The 18247-nt window shown below is 39.7% G+C and overlaps 3 protein-coding genes and 1 non-coding gene across 4 annotated transcripts; 1 reads left to right on the plus strand and 3 right to left on the minus strand.

Annotated features, from left to right (window-relative positions):
• Nucleotides 1-2612: 2612 nt before the first annotated feature.
• Nucleotides 2613-2685, minus strand: TRNAR-ACG. Its single transcript has one exon. It is a non-coding gene; the product is annotated as a tRNA-Arg (tRNA).
• A 156-nt stretch (nucleotides 2686-2841) lies between these two features.
• LOC122651146 lies at nucleotides 2842-3405 on the minus strand. Its single transcript, XM_043844469.1, has one exon. It carries the CDS (start codon nucleotides 3403-3405, stop codon nucleotides 2842-2844), a length of 564 nt encoding a protein of 187 aa, XP_043700404.1.
• A 2697-nt stretch (nucleotides 3406-6102) lies between these two features.
• Nucleotides 6103-6537, minus strand: LOC122651147 (SKP1-like protein 4). Its single transcript, XM_043844470.1, has one exon. It carries the CDS (start codon nucleotides 6535-6537, stop codon nucleotides 6103-6105), a length of 435 nt encoding a protein of 144 aa, XP_043700405.1.
• Nucleotides 6538-8179: 1642 nt separating this feature from the next.
• LOC122652339 (DNA replication licensing factor MCM3) lies at nucleotides 8180-16210 on the plus strand. Its single transcript, XM_043846048.1, has 17 exons — nucleotides 8180-8330; nucleotides 8425-8537; nucleotides 8647-8855; nucleotides 9917-10047; nucleotides 10135-10373; nucleotides 10477-10713; nucleotides 10817-10971; nucleotides 11055-11263; nucleotides 11406-11571; nucleotides 11674-11855; nucleotides 12082-12141; nucleotides 12276-12380; nucleotides 12585-12745; nucleotides 14699-14770; nucleotides 14880-15021; nucleotides 15216-15320; nucleotides 15917-16210. Exons 1-16 carry the CDS (start codon nucleotides 8265-8267, stop codon nucleotides 15270-15272), a joined length of 2304 nt encoding a protein of 767 aa, XP_043701983.1. The 5' UTR covers nucleotides 8180-8264; the 3' UTR covers nucleotides 15273-15320; nucleotides 15917-16210.
• Nucleotides 16211-18247: the final 2037 nt, after the last annotated feature.

An 18247-nucleotide genomic window follows, 5' to 3' on the forward strand; every position in this document is an offset into this window, starting at 1 on the left:
ACCACACACAGAAGACTACTGCTGGTATAGGAAGAGGAGGTTGAGGTGGCGGTGGAGAAATGAAGAAATGGATCCCAGATCTATATGTGAACAACAGTGACTATGTCTGTTGCTATTATACTGATCCTGCTGAGACAATGGCAGATACTCAGGCCGGCAGTGGTGAGACTTCTGGAAAAGAGAACAAGGATCCTGGTGATGGGCATGTAGCAGCAAAGCTGTTCGTGATGTCCTAGGGCAAACAAAAGTTTTTTGAAGCTTATGTGTTGCAGCAGTGGTGGTCTGATGACTTGGAACTCCAACTGGCTCTCCATAACAGCAAGTTCATAACCAAGCAACTGAAGTCCTTGTATACTCTTCCCCCTCCACCACTACCACCATTACCCCATGCTAACCTAGATAATCCTACTACAAATGTAAAAGGGAAAGCATTGCCCCGAATTTGCATTCATTTTCACCCTAAACATATGCCATTTTCTATTGGGATTTTTTATTGACACCTCTTAAGGTGTCAAATAATTTGTCACATCTTCCTTCACTGCCCTTTCGCGAAAGCAGTATGGTTCGGTTGCAGCCTTTCTTATATTGTTCCAAGTAGCATGGATTTTTTGGTGTCCCAATGGACTGACGATTGGAGTTCTCTTTATTCATGGGAAGAAATTTTCCAAGAAAACGACATCTCTCTATGCTTTTATTTGCTGGTTCTTGTGGATTTCTCGTAACAAGTTACTCTTTGCTCGTTGGAAGTCGATGCCTAATGAGGTTAGAGATTCGGTCCGATCGGCTTGGTTAGAATTCATGAATGCTCCTCCCATTTAGGGGCAAGTATTGGTGGCCACTCAAGCACCACCAACCTTGACATGGGAACCTCCTTCTCAACCTTTTGTAACGTTGAACTGTGATGCTTCTTTTCTTGCAAAAGAGAATCGAGGAGGGCTGGGTTTTTAATTAGAGATTATTTTGGGAGATGTATCTCTGCAGTTTCTAAACCCTTTTTTTTTATAACGTTCTGGTGGGAGAGGCCATAGCAATTCGGCAAGGTCTTTTGGAGGTTATTTCAGAAGGCGTCGACAACTTGATTGTGGAGAGTCATAATCAGGAGTTGATATCATGTCTCTGGTCCGAATCCGTCAATTCTAGGTTCATTCTTTATTCTATTGTATTTTACATTAGATATCCGGCTAGTTATTCGAGTCATGTATTTTTCAGTTTATTCCAAGAGCTTCTAATGTCGTAGGTCATAGCATATGCTCTTGCAAGGAGGGCTTTATCTATCGCGAGAAGGACATTATGGCCTATTTCCGATCCCTGTTTATCTGAACATTTATAGTAAAATCTTAGAAGTGTATGTCGCTTTTCTGAATAAATTGGTTCTTTAACAAAATAATAATTTGTCACATTATTTTCTTGCCCTTGTAGTGTGATACACATTTTTTTCCGATGAGGGTAATAGTGTCATTTTACATGTATACTAAAATATGTGCATGATAATGTCACCTGTTGATAATGACATATTGATTTGTCACTTTAAAATTATTTTTAAAACTTTTTTTTGGGGAAAAGAACGTTACCTGATCGTGTGGCCCAGAGCCACTAGACACAGTAGCGCGCAAAAGTACCCGCCCCACCCCCATGAAATAAAAAACAGCATCTCTTGCCCCCACACTGCGTGCATTCTCATTGGCCTGCACACTGATGCAGTCACTAGAGGCCTAGACAGCGATCTCTTGCCCAATTTTTTTATGGATCGTTCTCCTCCCAGGTTCCCTGCCCGGTTAGGTGCGCAGGTTCCTCTCATAGGAGGGGTGGAAATGACGACCTCTCCCCTGCCCTAACAGATTTGACACCTCTATGGCTCTATTGGTGTCTTTAGAACTTAACACCTTCTTTTAGTTGTCTCTTTTTTTTATTCCCAAAGGTTATTTAAGATGAGTATAAAAAAGGAATTTTTCTCTTCTCAGGTTCCTTGCCCGGTTAGGTGCGCAGGTTCCTCTCATAGGAGGGCGGAAATGACGACCTCACCCCACCCGAGCAGTGTGTTAGGGCGGGGGAGAGGTCGTCATTTCCACCCCTCCTATGAGAGGAACCTGCGCACCTAACCGGGCAAGGAACCTGAGAAGAGAAAAATTCATTTTTTATACTCATCTTAAATAACCTTTGGGAATAAAAAAAAGAGACAACTAAAAGAAGGTGTTAAGTTCTAAATACACCAATAGAGCCATAGAGGTGTCATTTGACACACTCCCTTTTCTGTTTCTCTCTCTTTCTCCCTTAAAATTAAAATCCTAGCCCCACCAAGGGAATCACACATATTGGATTTGACTTCGCCTAACGACCTTCACACCAACTAATCCCCCAGGCATGCGCATACACTCCTACACACACGCATCAAGTCAGCACTAGGTCCTATGAGAACCATAGAAGTGGTGGGGTTGTCCCCAAGGGGCTAAGGGGAGTCCAACACAGGACGCATGTCGATTTAGGCACGTTAACTTGCCAACTGGACTACACTCTTGGGGTTCTGATGGTTACTTTTAAAGTTCCGAATTCCAAAAAGGGCATCAACTAAAGGCTGTGCAAGCCCTAGAAAAAAAAACCAAACAAATGTTAAACGACTCTGCTGGGGATCGAACCCAGAATCTCTGGTTCCGTAGACCAGCGCCTTATCCATTGGGCCACAGAGTCGATGTTGCAAACTATATAGTCTTAAGTTTATAAATATAAATAACATCCATCCATCTCATTTTTTTTTAATACTGCTACAAGAACTGAAGAACGAAATATTATTATGAAAAATAAAACACCTCCCCCATTAAAACCCCTCCCCGGTGATTCCTAGAACTAATCGCGCTCTGTCACAGGCTTTTCGTCTTCCACCACCACCGACTCCACATTCTCCTTCGAACCCTCCGCCTCCACAACCTCACCGTCGTCCTTGGCACTGAAAGACAAGGAATCCCGCCGGATGAGAAACTTCCCGGTGGGTGGAACCCACAGGTTGAGCAACCCCTGTGGCCTACCAGAAGGCCTCCAAATCTGAATCGTCATACACTGGATCGGATTATCCGCCGGTTCAGATGCATCTCCACCCTTAAGCACATCGCAAAGAAGAACCCTAGCACTTCCCACCGGCTTCTCCCGTATGTGACCATGCGCGTATATATCGACGTTGAGAGCTGTCTTCACGTCGTTCTCCGCCAAGCCCTTGTGAAACTTAACCTTCACCACCTCGTTCCACGTCGGATTCACTCCTCCTTGTTCATCCACGTGTGTCCTCGTCTCCATGTCACGCTCCACGTAGACCACCGCGTAGGTTCTCATCTTTGTCACGTGCTTTACGTTCTTCAAGTCTTGGGCTGAGATTATCAGCACCTCAATCTCTCTCACCTTATTTTCCTTCGGCATCCTTAACAGCTCTTCTTCTTCTTCTTCTTCTTCTATCACTCGTTCCTCACACTACTTCACTGTGACTGTTTGGACTCCCTAAGTGTGAAATTTATATAGAGAAGGCGCGGAGGTTACGGTGGGCGTATTTACGATGTTATCCCTATTTAACGTTGTTTGGGTCTTTAAACGTTTCGGGAACCTTAGAGGGGTAGTTTTGTCTCATGAAGTGAAGATAAGATAGAAGTGCTGAGCTGGTGCTAGGTGGATAAATGAGATGAGTTCACATGTCTGCTAAAGAAAACGCGACCCGTGAGAACCGACATATCGGAAACACGCACTTGTGAGAACCGACTTTCGATGGCTGTTTGGTCTCTGCCTCGAAGCTCACGAATTTAGGACGTTGCGTGCCGTTTTTTTTTTATTTTATTTTATTTTTATAACGTTGCGTGCCGTTGTGCTTCACTGAAATTTGAAAAATTGAATAGAATCGAAGTCAACCCCGATTCCAGGACCCATGATGTTACATTGTTACTGTCGATCCGATCTGTGCTGATTCATCCTGCAAAACTAATTGGAGATCTTATTTCTTGTAATGTTTTCACTAATTTGGCCACCTCAGAGTATTAAATTTGAAAGGGAATTGGGGTGAGAGATATTCCCAAGGTTTTAAGAACTGGTAATCAGATACATAAATAAGTCAATTTGGATCGGAATCAACCGTGATTGATCTGATACATTCGATTCACATCTAAAAACCCTACAATCACTGTGTATTTGGATTTGCATGCGGATTTTGGGGTTCTTAGGACGGATTTTGGCCGATTTGGTCCTCAATTCTATGTTTCAAAACCTTGGATTTTTCGAATTTGAGAAACATTTTGTACAAAAAGAGGAAAAATTCAATTGTCCTTCCTCTTTTTTTGTTGATTTAATGGGAAAAAGAATTCTAAAAGGAAGCATAGTTCTATGTCTAGACATAGGGGTGCAAAATGAACGTCTTGCCTCTCATGAAAGGTGAAAATCCTACTCCTATTGGTGTTTCCACACATGCTCCTATTGACCCTGCACTAGTGCAAGGGCTACACTACATTTCTGGAACCCTCTCCCAAATTTGATGTGTGGTTTATAGATCTTAGATCTACAAGTAGATTTCTTTTATTTTTTTTAGTGTAAAAGGGGCACTTATCCAAGAGTGTGGCTCCTGCGCCTAGGCACAAGCCCCCCGCAAAATGATCACCCTGCCCCCCATTAAAGGCATAATTCTTGGGATTCGACCCGTCTCCTACGAGCCCAACACCCAGAGGGTGTCCGGTGAGGCATCCAATGACTCTGGGCTGTTGGGTGTGCCAGGATGCATGACGGGCCTCACTTAGGCACACACATCCCTGCACACCTAGCAACCAAGGGCTATTGGATGCCTCCCCGGGTGTTGGGGTCGCAGGAAAGGAGCCCGATCCTAATTCTTGTCCATGTTGATACTTCTGCTTGTGCTCCCATTGGCCCTGCGTTGGCATTCCAAATTGGTATCACTCGAGACCGCTACGATATTGATTACTAAAAACATGCCATGTGGCCCCGCGCACAAGGGCCATGCTCCCCATAGTGAACTCTTTCCCTTAATTTTTAATTGATTTATGGGCTGATGTTCTCTATGCACAGCACAGCCCCTGCCCAGACACATGGGCCTACCATTTATGAGGCAGGGTGATCATTTTGCCCACCCCATGTGTCTGGGCGCAGCCTGCACCCCTGGCACAAAAAACATTTGGCCTTGATTTATACACCGACCTGAAATCGACGGGACTCGAGTCCCGAATTTGTGATTTAAAACGTTAAATTAGTTTGTGACACGAGGCCCAATCCAGACTCAAGCCCAGTCGTAAGGCTTGGGTTCGAACCCTTATTGGTTTTTTTTTCGTAAAGGAACCCTGGTTGGGTACAGACAAAAAAATTGAAAGTTTCGTAATCTTGATTCTTATACCTAAAACTCGTATCATCTTTGCTAATTGTATTCTAAACAAGGTATCAGCATTCAACGTGTTAGCTGTGTATATTAATATTTCCCATACTAAACCAAGGGAACCATGGGAGAGAGTGTTGTTGTACGATTCATTTACAAGTGGACCCACCATGGTTTGAGGTATCAGATTGGATAGGTCGATTTTGGCCGGATCGGACTGCTATCGACCGAGACCGATCCCGATTCTGATCCGATCCAACTGTACAAATAGGGGTAAAAATGTAAAAAAAATAGTTTTTTTTTAATAAGAAAACAGGGACAAAAGTGTCATATTAGCCCGAGTCCGAGTTTGAGCGATCCCAATCCATATCGATCGATCCAATCTCGTTCCCATCTGATCCAGCTGATACCGAGATCATGAACCATGGGACCCACATGATCAATAAATAGAGAACGTCAGGAAGGAGCGTGTGAGCATGATTTAAAAAATCTGTATCGGATTGGTCGGATTGTATTAGAATCAGTTGATATCGTATCGGTGGATTGATAGAGACAAGGGTAAAAATGTAAAAAATTGTTTGAAGACGAAGAGAAGAAGCATTGCTTTCAGTAATATTCGAGCTCTGTTCACCTCTCCTCCTCCGTTACAACTAGAGAAGTCTTTAACAAAACAAACTAAAAGGTAATAAAACAGATCCTCATCTTTTCAGTTTGTCGTTTCAATGAAAAACTTCTTCCATTAATTGATGTTCTTTCTATGCACAATAGTACCATTTCCTCTTCTTCAAAGGTAGACACCTTATCGTACATGTACTGCTACTCCTTCCATCTCTTGGCATCTTGGATGCAATAAGGACTTGCAGTATCTTTATCTGTAGAAACTCAGCAGCAAAGCCGAGACCCAGTAAGGTAGCTTCATCAACATTAACAAACTCAGAATCCCATCTCTTGATCTCATTTTCATCTTTGAAAACAAAAGTCTCGAATGCATGCATTTCACAGAATTTGATCACTTCTGCTAGCACTTCACCTTCCACTTTTGGAACCGTAATCTCAATACCCATATTGGAGTTGTGCTTACAAATTGTAGGCATATGATCACGGATCGTTTCTGACAAAAAACATATTTCTTCATTGGCTACATAGGCATATCCATTAGAGCTTTTCAAAAGTATAGAACAACCCACCATTTTTTATTGTATTACAGAACAGATAACAAAGAAGGAATTAATTAATGGCCACAACGGTAGAAACTAGGTAGAAAGAGTTTTGGGGTATAGTGGAGAAATTAAGAAGTGCTTCAATATATAGTTTAATCCCAGTTAGGTGTTGTAATCCTCGTAGATTTAGGATTCCTAGTCCTAATTGGACTTGTGGATAATGATTCTAACGGAGTGGGTTTACGGGTGGTATGCATAAAACATCTAAAATTCACGGGTGGGGGGTAATTAGGCCTTAACTCAATGGGTACATATAAATTTCCCAAAGAAACAAAGTATACATCAACGTACACTCCCCTGCACGTTGGGGTGCAAGTTTGAATCTGTCGGCCCAAATCTGCCCTGGCTCACCCAAAGCCCAAACAGGCCTGGGCTGAGATATCTTGGCTCTGAGGGTGGGTCAGGGTTAGAAATTTCTAACCTTGAGTCAAGGTCGGGTCGGGTCAGGGTTGAGGTCTTAGGCTGAGCTTGACCGGGCCTGGCCCTGTTTTAAGTTATATTATAAAATATATATTAATATAGTATATATATCATAAACTTTAAATGTCATCCACATTTTGTTATGATATATTATATATGAAGATAATAAGTGATATAAACATTTTATTATAGTGTTATTTTAAGTAAAAATTGTTAATTTTCTCCCCGGCCCAATCTAGCCCATGCATCTCCCTTCCCCATCCCCATGATTAGGGCCAATCAAGGTCAGCCCAGCCCGACCCTGAGGGTGAGTCAGGGTTAGATTTTTCAGGCCCTGAGTCAGGGTCGGGTCGAGCCTGGGCCCAGCTAAGGAGACATAGGGTTGGGCTAGGGTTGTATAAAGCCCGGCCCAACCCAACCCGACCCTATTGCATCCCTACCTGAATGTGAGATATCTACCATGTGGAAATGTTTATTATTCATGGAGGATAATACAAGAACAATCCAACCGTACACCCAACAATTGTGAAGATAAAAAGATGCTATTGCCCATGTTTTTATGGCGGGATTCTCAAGTGAGGAGCACCGGTCAGTGCACTGCAATTGAGAAAAATCCGTGAAAATGTCTATTATTTGTGGAGGATTATACCAGTAGGCATATCAAGTTTTCCAAAATGTTGACTCAACTCGACCCACTAAAAATCCGAGATTTTCCAACTATTCTTGGAGGATAATACAAGAACAATTCACCCATGGACCCCACTCTCTCTTTCTCTCGGAAGATAATCCTCTGCAGTGCTCTAACCTGGCGGTGCACTATAGTGCTGGCCTGAGAGCTCGACACGTGGAAGATGTGACATTCAACGGTGCCGAGCTCGAGAAGAAAGAAAAAAAAAATTTGCCTTGCATTGAGCTCGCACCATTGGATGTCGCATCTTCCGCATGTCGCACTACAATGCACCACCATATGCCGGCCCTGCAGAGGATTTTATTCCATTTGTCTCCCCCTTCCTCGCTCTCTTGTAAGATGTAACACAGAAAACCATGTCATCATTTGAAGACTGGGCCGCCACAGACACAAGGCCCAGGTCCACCCATTTGTTGCACATAATCATCCCGCCAAAAGCTTCCTCATCATATCTGATTCCCGCCAAAACCTATTAAGACAAGGGAAAATCGCAGGCACTCTACAAAGTGAACCCTCGTCGGCTCGTCGTCTCTCTGCTGTCTCTGTGGGTTTCTCTCTCTCTCTCTGTGAAGCAGGAACAAGGCAAAAAATGGACATCAGCGAAGAATCCATGGCAGCTCACAAGCGAACTTTCATGGATTTCTTGGATCAAGATGTAGGCATAGTTAATCTTTCTTTTTCTCTCTGATCTGTAACTCTGTATGATGATCTGGTTTTGAGATGGTTCGAATTACAATGAATTATAACAGGTAGGGAAGGGTATATACATGCAAACCATAAGGGACATGATCGACCATAAACGCCGCCGTCTCATCATCGATATGTCCGATCTCCATGACTTCAACACCGACTTGGCTCGCCGGTCTGTCCTCACTTCTTTCCTTACCTTCCCCTGTCATGTCTCTTCTCTCTTTATTTCGTTTCATTTTAGAGCAGAAATCACTAAAAAAATTGTTCTCTCTCTATCTCAGACTGCTTCAGAACCCTAGTGAATACATGCAACCATTCTCCGATGCGCTGACAGAGGTAACCCGCAACATTGATCCGAAATACTTAAAGGAAGGGGAGCATGTCCTTGTCGGCTTCGAAGGTCCCTTTGTTTCCCGGAGGGTCACTCCCAGAGAACTCCTCTCCAACTTCATTGGCTCTATGATCTGCGTTGAAGGGATCGTTACCAAATGTACTCTCTTTCTCTCTCTTTCCACTTAGCTTAGCTGCTTGGGCTTGAAAAGTTGAAAAGTTAACAGACGGTGCATTTCGGTTAATTCTTCATGGGGGTTTGGGGCAATAAAGATGTGGATTTTAGATTAATGTACCTATGCTACCGTATCAACTATTTGCTTTGTATCTCTAGAACCAATATCTCTGCTATGGTCTGTCCCAGCTGCTTTCAGTTTATATAAACGCTGGTGTTGAAAAAGGCATAACGGTGTCAGAATTGATATATATTTTTTCCGAGGTGGTTATTTGGTTAACAAACCCTTGAAATACTTTCTAGTTGACCATTAGGTATGGTTCAAGTATACAGAGTTGGGCATGGGATCGGCCTACACTGATTCCGACATGAAACCCTAGAAAATGGAATTGTGAAGAAGAAACTAAGATTTCCAACAATCTGTGAATTTTTTGGAGTTTTTGATTCAATAAACTTGGGGATCTTCAGACCCAAGGTAAGTTCATTGATTATCTTATATTTTACTGACTAACAGAAACATTGGCAAAAAATGAAGATAAAACATTAAATCAAGATGGTTTAAAAGGGGGTTGCAGAAGTTGGATGTTTCTGTTTCGAATTCGGCAATTCACCTGGTATGATTGCAATTCCAATACCTCAACTTTGGCATTAGGACTTCTAGATGTGCCTGTGGTTTTTTATCCCCTGAATTCCAGTTAATGATTATCTAGAAGAGTGGGTTTAGGCCTGTGAAACCGATATAGTGAAGCTTGGGATTGAACACATATTTCATGTATTATTACTTTCCAGCAGTGGAAGTTGGAACAATTTGGATGTTTCTCATATGCTTTTTCCAAGACAAGAATTATTTACAGTTAACGAACTTATGTGTTTTTTCTGCTGCAGTGCTTATACATACCTTTTCAACTAAGAGCATTGTTTTTTTGATATATGTAATGGGAAACTGATTTACTGTGATGACATATTAAATTAAGTGTAAGTACTTCCCAAGTTATGCAAGATGTTTTAGATATTTGCCTAAACTCTCATTTATTTTCCAATGGAAGGCTCTCTTGTAAGGCCGAAGGTTGTCAAAAGTGTTCATTACTGCCCCACAACTACTGCCTTTATGTCCCGTGAATATCGAGATATAACTTCGAATACTGGCTTACCAACAGGATCTGTGTATCCTACAAGGGTAATCTCAATTTCGAACTCAAAATTCTTTTTCAGCCATTATGTATCTTTAGAAGAGTGATATGCCAATAATCAATTTTTTTGCCAGGATGAAAATGGTAACTTGTTGGTGACTGAATATGGGTTGTGCAAGTACAAAGACCATCAGACACTGTCCATGCAGGAAGTGCCAGAGAATTCTGCCCCTGGTCAACTTCCACGAACAGTGGATATAATACTAGAGGATGACTTGGTGGATTCATGCAAGCCTGGTGACCGTGTAGCAATTGTGGGGATATATAAAGCTGTCCCAGGGAGAAGCAAGGGCAGTGTAAATGGAGTATTCAGGTCCTCTATTTCATCTTATTTTTTAGTTTCTCTTGTTCATCTTCATAGTAGACCTATAACAATTTCTAATTTAAAAGTCTAAACCAGTGAACTTTTTCTGTAGGACTGTCCTTATTGCAAACAATGTGTCTCTTCTCAACAAAGAGGCAAATGCACCAATCTATACAACTGATGATATTAAAAACATAAGAAAGATAGCTGAGAGAGAGGATACATTTGATTTGCTGGGTAGTTCACTTGCACCATCCATCTACGGACATTCATGGATAAAGAAAGCGGTGATTTTGTTGATGCTTGGGGGGATGGAAAAGAACCTGAAAAATGGAACCCACTTAAGAGGGTGAGTAGTGCTGTCTTCTCTAACTATCAGCATTATTCGGCACCTGTGAGTGAAGTTCCATTAATTCTTACTATCATCTAACTTCCTCTTTGCTCACTTTTAGTGACATAAACATGATGATGGTTGGCGATCCTTCTGTTGCCAAGTCTCAACTCTTAAGAGCTATCATGAATATTGCTCCTTTGGCGATATCAACGACTGGTCGGGGTTCATCTGGTGTTGGTTTGACTGCTGCTGTTACTTCTGACCAAGAAACTGGTAATGAAACTCATTTGATTCTTACATGTTGCCATTATTTGGTGATTCTCTCGGAGTAACACCAGATGGACTCATATAATCAGGAGAGAGAAGGCTAGAAGCTGGTGCAATGGTTCTTGCTGATCGAGGTGTTGTTTGTATCGATGAGTTTGACAAGATGAATGATCAAGATCGTGTTGCCATACATGAAGTAATGGAGCAGCAGACTGTAACTATTGCTAAAGCTGGTATTCATGCTTCACTAAATGCTCGATGCAGTGTGGTTGCAGCTGCAAATCCTATATATGGAACTGTAAGTTGTATCTTTGGTTTATAGACTTTAGTTGGCTTTTGCTATATTATTCATCTAAAACAAACCTTGATCTTCTAAGAATCTATGCTGCTTTTTCATGTGATCAAACTGATTATGTGTTTGGTATTGAATGAATCTACAGTATGATCGTTCACTCACCCCAACAAAGAATATCGGACTCCCTGACTCTTTGCTTTCCCGTTTTGATCTGCTGTTTATTGTATTGGATCAAATGGATCCTGATATTGACCGCCAGATCTCCGAGCATGTTGTACGCATGCATCGGTATCGATCTGCAGTAGATGGTGGTAAGTGACAACCGTGCTTCAAGAAAACTTTGAGTTCTGTAATATTTCTGTCTATATGAAACTAGTGGGTTGCATCAACTTATAATTTCATGGACTGGACAGCACTTGATGGGACTTCAAGAGACAGAGAAGATGATGCTGATGCAAATTCCTCTGTCTTTATCAAGTATAATCGCATGCTACATGGAAAGAAAACAGGAAGGGCACGCAGTCTTACAATCAGGTTTCTTAAGAAGTATATTCATTACGCAAAGCATAGGATTCAGCCAGATCTGACTGATGAGGTTTGGTCTATTTGCTTTTTTTTTTTTTAGTCTTCTTCCCTAATAGTAAACTACCATAACCTCTTCCTCCTTAGAGAGTTAATTTGCATGTAGTCTACTCCAATATTATGCCTGTCATGAAACTCTCTTATGAAGTTTACAGCTTATGCTAGTATTAAAACTAGTATGTGTTGACTACATTTTTATGCCATGTTTGATTGTAAATTCTCACAATTTTCAACCACAGGCATCTGAAAATATTGCAACTGCATATGCGGAGCTTAGAAATGCCAGCTCAAATGGAAGGGTTGGTGTCAACAATTTTTGAGCAAATATTTTGAATTGAAGTTGCTAGAATGAGCTTAATTCATATCCACACTCCTTCGTTTCTTGTTCTTTCTGGGATCATCTGAGATTTTTTATTGGTTCTCTCTTCTGTAGGCATCGGGAGGGGGATCGGGAGGAACACTTCCAATCACTGCAAGGACACTGGAGACCATAATTCGTCTCTCAACTGCCCATGCCAAATTAAAGTTGAGTAAAAAGGTATAAATTCAATTCTGGAAATTCTTTTTTTCCGTTCTATAACTTAATCTAAGATGTAGAAAAGCATGGAGTTGAGGTGAAATAAGATGGCAATGTTCATATTTGAATGTGCATTTATCATGCTTGTCACAGCTTTAAAAGTATTTATATTGTTGATTTCATGCTTTCTGTTCATTGGTTCTGAATGACAACTTGTCTGGTCAGGTTACAAAAACTGATGTTGAAGCTGCACTTAAAGTTCTAAACTTTGCCATATACCACAAAGAGTTGACAGAGATGGAGGATCGTGAACAAGAAAGGGCAAGGGAGTTGGAAAGGAAACAAAAAGCTGACCATGCTGGCAGTGGAGCTGCTACGGCAAGAGGGTGAGTATTTTAAGCATGATGTCTCATTAGAAGTTCACACTATTTCTGTGCTTGACAAACTCTGTTTTCTCAGCTATTGTTCTGTGTATGTTGGTGGTTAAGCAATCTCCTTTTCTCGTAGGAGCTGATTTACAAGTTTGGATATGTACCTGTATGTTGGTGTTAAAGGAATCAGATAGAATCATTGCGTATGCATGTACTTAATCATCGTCCTTTCGTTTTTTGTGCTCAACAAGTTACTCGTTTATCCTTCTGGAGTTTATGATTTAATTGAGTTCTAGATGTCTAGAAAATACATCATGTTTAGTTCCCCAAAATTTTCACATTCTCTGGTTCATTTTCACTTTTTATATTTTATAAGCATCCCAACGTGTTTAATAGCACCTATTTGAAGACCTCAGAGAAACTAATATTCCTTCATCTGTCAATACACAAATACTTACAAATAACTTAGCTGCACACACACACACACACACACACAAGCAATTTGATCATTTTCATGACACTTCAAGAATTGTTCCCATGAAATACAAATAAATTAACACTTTCAAATAAAGTACTAAGTACCCTCTTGTCCTTGACTCAAATTTTTTGGGGCCCTCCACATCTGGCATCTTGTGCCTTTGTCTCAGACTGAACCCATATCTGTGTGAGATGTGTCGGTAACAAACATTTCTAGTGGAGGTGGACATTCGGAAGTTTAACCATGGGATGAAATTGGTATAGGGAAGATGCCGCTTCCCCCAGCGGTAAGGACCTTGGATTGTTGTGGCCTGGTCTTGGGATCGAATCCCACCTTCTAATAGTCCAACCAGGCTTTCTCAAAAAGGGTAAAAGAAAAAGATGAACCTGATATAGATAATCTAGTTGGGTGGGGCAACAGGAACCTGAAATCAATGGAAAACAGTGTGCATTGTTTTCTTTTTATAACATTTCTGTGATAACATGGAAGGACATCAAAATCATAGTGTCAAGCAGTGAACTGTCGGAAGGCTGTTATAGCAACAAAGGCAATGATGCTCATTACCCAGAAAGCAACAACCAGCTACCCTATATTGCAAGGATTATGCTGACATGCATAAGAAATTATGTATTATGTACTTCTATCAAATACTTTAAGTCTCACAAATAACTATTAGTAGTCCAAGTGCAATGGAAGCCTTTAATATCTGGAAAATGTTCATAAAAACATTTCACTTCTCTTAAGCTCCTTTTATTTCAATGGAAAAAAAATTTATGGAGAAGAAACTTTTATTTAAAATCTCTCTTTTTTTTGCCTTTTGTCCTTTCTTTAATTGTATATAACGAGGAAGCATATTTAGGAATGGTTGACTGTGGAAAAGATTCAGCTATAAAATGGGTTTGGTCCTCCATGGGTGAAGTTGCTGCCACTTTTCTAGAAAACATCTAAAAATTTAAAATTGAAGTCATTTTTCAAAATTGTGTCGTTTCAGTAAAATAATTTCTGGATTTTTTTTACTTATTACCTTTTCCGTTTATACTCTTAAGCAATTCCTGCAAAATATTTACATTGAAACAGAGTCTTGTTGAAAAACTCATGCTATTAGATCCCAAATTGTTCCAAAATCAATGCAAATGCAAAGTTGGTTCGAAACAGTCTTGTTGAAAAATTCATGCCATTAGATCCCAAATTGTTCCAAAATCAATGCAAATGCAAAATTGGTTTGAACTTGGACTTATTTTGAGCATTGGACTTGGCTAATTCTTTTATTTCTTTCACAGCCTATTTCCAATCAGTTGTTTATCGCACCTTGTTCCAATCACATAAGTAAATATGATAATATCAGCTGATTATCCAATATAATCAAATTTTCATGCTGTTGGTGATGCATAAGGTTTAGGTGGTGTAATATTTTCAAGTTTCTTTCATTTTCCAAATTAGCATGGATAATGCAATTTTATGTTTCTTAATCTTTTTCTTGATTTCATTAGTTCCACAACGGATGCCATGGATTTGGATGACCCTCCTGCAGGTGAATCTGGTCTCAGTATTTCTCCAGAAAGGTCTGTCTCCAAGTCAATAATGTCACATAACATACTTTTTTTTCTCTCTTAACCAAATTTATCATTTAAGGGTGGTTCTCAGCCCTCTGTTTTTTGTGCTGGCTTGCAGAATAGAAGCATTTGAGTCTGTATTTGGACAGCATATGCGTGCAAACCACTTGGATCTCATATCTATTTCAGATATTGAGAAGGTTGTCAACACGGGAGCAGCTGTACATTACACCAGGCCAGAAATAATGTCTCTATTAGAGGTAAGTAGCATTTAAGGTTGATAAATTCATCTAGAGAAAAATGTGATTTGATGTTTTTTGTTCTCTGGGGATCTTACTTCTATCATATCGTGTTTTATGTGGCAAGTAGAGGTTGAGGGATTGATCCCAAATTACCTACCTGAGGATGAAAATAGAATGGACAATAAGTATTATATGTTTGCCTTTTTCTGCAGAAACTGCAAGCAGATAACAGATTGATGGTAGTTGATGAAATGGTGCATATGATGTGAAACAGTGGCAAGAAGAGCAAATTTCCATTTATGCCAGCAACTCATGAGGTTAGTAAATATTAGTTCTTTTTGTGAGATTACAAGATTTTCTAGGCTTTTACTGTTCTCTTGTGTACTGTTCCTCCCCCAAAACCTCGTTCACATTCTTGATTACTGGTTGGAATATTTTTGTTTAGAAAGTACAGTTTTTGTTTTTTCCTTTTTATTGGTGTAGTAACTTTTAAGTATGCATATTTATGTCCTGAGGGGCGTTCATCGTAACAGTTGGCGCATGGGCTTCTGCACAAATGTTTCCCCATGGGGGTGGGAATAATCTTTTTGATCAAAATGAAAAATTGATGTTAAACTTAGCTAAAACCCTACTGAGCAAATGTCTTGGTGAGTCAATTTGAGTGACTTGTCAACCTTACTTTCCTTTCAACTGCCAATACCGTGGGATGTGAGAAGTTTAACTAAAGTGGAGTCATGGTCAAAAGCATAATTGTTACATTTCATCTGTTCATTGTTCCCCTGGTTAGTCAGCATTGTGGAAGTTTCTTATAATACTATAAGGCTGCATATGATGTTAATCTTGCAATTCCTTGCGTATTAGAGAGTTCTGTTTGTTTCTTTACTAGTTAAATGGCTTGCTTAATGGATTTCAGGGAGTATTAAGAGAAAATGAAGAAGCAAAATTATCACACATGAAAACAGAATTGTCACTTTGCCCCTTTGTGGAGAGCTTAAATCGCTTGCTGGATTGTTGCGTAGACTGCAAGGTGGACACCCAAGACAGATAACCTGGAGGCTGTTGCAATGTAGTAAATTGGTATTTCTCAATATGATGTCTTGGCTAGAACAGGTGTTTTATTTGTATTGCCCTTTTTACTGCCAATTCATGAGAAAAGTGCAGTTTCCATGCTAGTGGTCAATATTAAATTTGTGGATTTTTTTATTTTTCAAGAAATTCCAATGTTAGTTTGCATTCATTCCTCTCACCCTGATAAAGTTGCATTTTAAAGTTGACACATAATTTGGTTTTGACTTGTATGGAGCAAAATTGGTTCACTGCTTAAAGGTATAAATTGGCTTCAACAAGCATCAAGCAAGATTTAGTTGAAGTAATGGTTGAAAGATAGGGGTGATCAGCCGGTTATGTGTTTATGAGTAATGTGTTTCTGTCCATTAAGAGTTGAGAGTGAAAAAGCGAATTTGATTAATGGTGCAAACTACATGTGGTGCACAATGGTTTTTGCTGTATCATGTTTCAGCCATGAACCACCATAGCCTTGTGCTTGAAGAAAAAAACTCAGGCAGGATCAATTCAACTGTTCATTTGCAAAATTAAGAACTTGAACAGTCGTCATATCTCATAGATCTCAATGCATTTGTTTTGTGTTTTTTTAATGGGCTAATGAATTTTCTAGATTATGATGAAGGTGTCAAACTCACTCCAGAAAATATATTGGTCTATTGGCCTGTGCTTGATGCTCTATAATGCAATTTTGCTGCATGTGTATCTTGGATCAATTCTGGGTTGTCTGCAAGGCTCCTGATCAAAGATTGCAATCCAAAACTTGTAAGAAACCAATGGTGATGATGCATTGGTAGAATTAACCTAATATTTTTCTGCTGTATGAGCAGTGGACTAGGGACTTCAAATGTAACTATTAGTTGACATTCTTATGAGGAATTTATTTTCTTGAACTTACCTGGATTATTGGAAGCATAAGCCTTGTGGACTGGCATCTTTAAGACCATGTTTCTCAAAAAAAAAAAACCTTATCATTAATTTTTGGGAAAAAGAATGTTGCTTGGTTGCCCCCATATGACTGACGCGTAGGCACATGTGTTGGTGAAACGGCCACCTTGCCCTAGTTGGATGCCTGGGTGAACGTTCTCATTGGCCCATGTGCTGGCTTAGAGACCATGCGACCAAGCAATGTTCTCTCTACCATAATTTGTTTTTTAAAAATCTTGTAGGGCAAAGTCAAGAGAGTTCTTGAACTGCTGGCATACCTTGTCCTTGTAGGGGTAGGGCATTGGGGTGACTGGTGACCCGTGGTTTCTTTCATTGGTGCGCAAGAGAGAAATAATAGAAAAATTTATAAGAGGGTATAGAGTACATTAGCAGTTCAAACTTCAAAGAACTTTTTTCCAATCTTATACTATTCACTGCTGGTGTCCCTTTTCACAGGGTAGTTTTATTTATTTTTTCTCTTTAAAAAGTAATAATAAATCTCACGTGAGAAGGTGTAAAAAAACAGACTTTGAGATTCCATTTATCAGACATTTTAATTCTGTCGATTAATTACATAAAATTGAATGGTCAAAAACAACCCACCAATTTTTGTGTCCTCAATGATTCTGATTTTGTTGCAAGAAAAATAAGTGGAAAAGAGTTAAAATCAAATCAAAATTAAAATAGAAACTTTTGTAATCATCACTTAATATAATATGATTGTGTAAATTAAATCCAAGTCATTTCCAATATGGTAATTAAAATTTCACTACATTTTAGAAAAATAAAGATTCTATTTTTATCATATTTAGTAAGAGTTTAGGATAGTAATTCAATCATGATTACAAAGGTTTTTTTTTTTTTTTTTTGAAGAAAAGAACTTTATTTGATCATGTGGCTCTTATGCTTAGGCACAAGAGGGTACAAAAGTACCGTCTTGCCCCTCGTGAAATAAAAAAGTGCATCCATGTTGATGTTCCTAAGTGCATTCTCATTGGCCTTGTTACAAGTGCTACATGATCAAACAGCGAAACCTTGCCTCTTTTTTTTAATTTGATAGATAATAAGAGCTTTTATTTTCTTTTTAAAATTGATTTCTCTTTCTTTCTGTGTCCTTTACTTTACAATCTAATGGAGTTTACAAGATTGCAATGCTGTAATGCGTAATAGTATTCTACCCAAAAAAAAAAAAAAACCCGTGTAATAGTGTTATTGTGAAGTTCTACATTGGGTTGACTCCCAAACCATAATTTAT

Source organism: Telopea speciosissima, chromosome 2 (genome assembly GCF_018873765.1).
Source record: "Telopea speciosissima isolate NSW1024214 ecotype Mountain lineage chromosome 2, Tspe_v1, whole genome shotgun sequence".
NCBI classification, from domain to species: domain Eukaryota; kingdom Viridiplantae; phylum Streptophyta; class Magnoliopsida; order Proteales; family Proteaceae; genus Telopea; species Telopea speciosissima.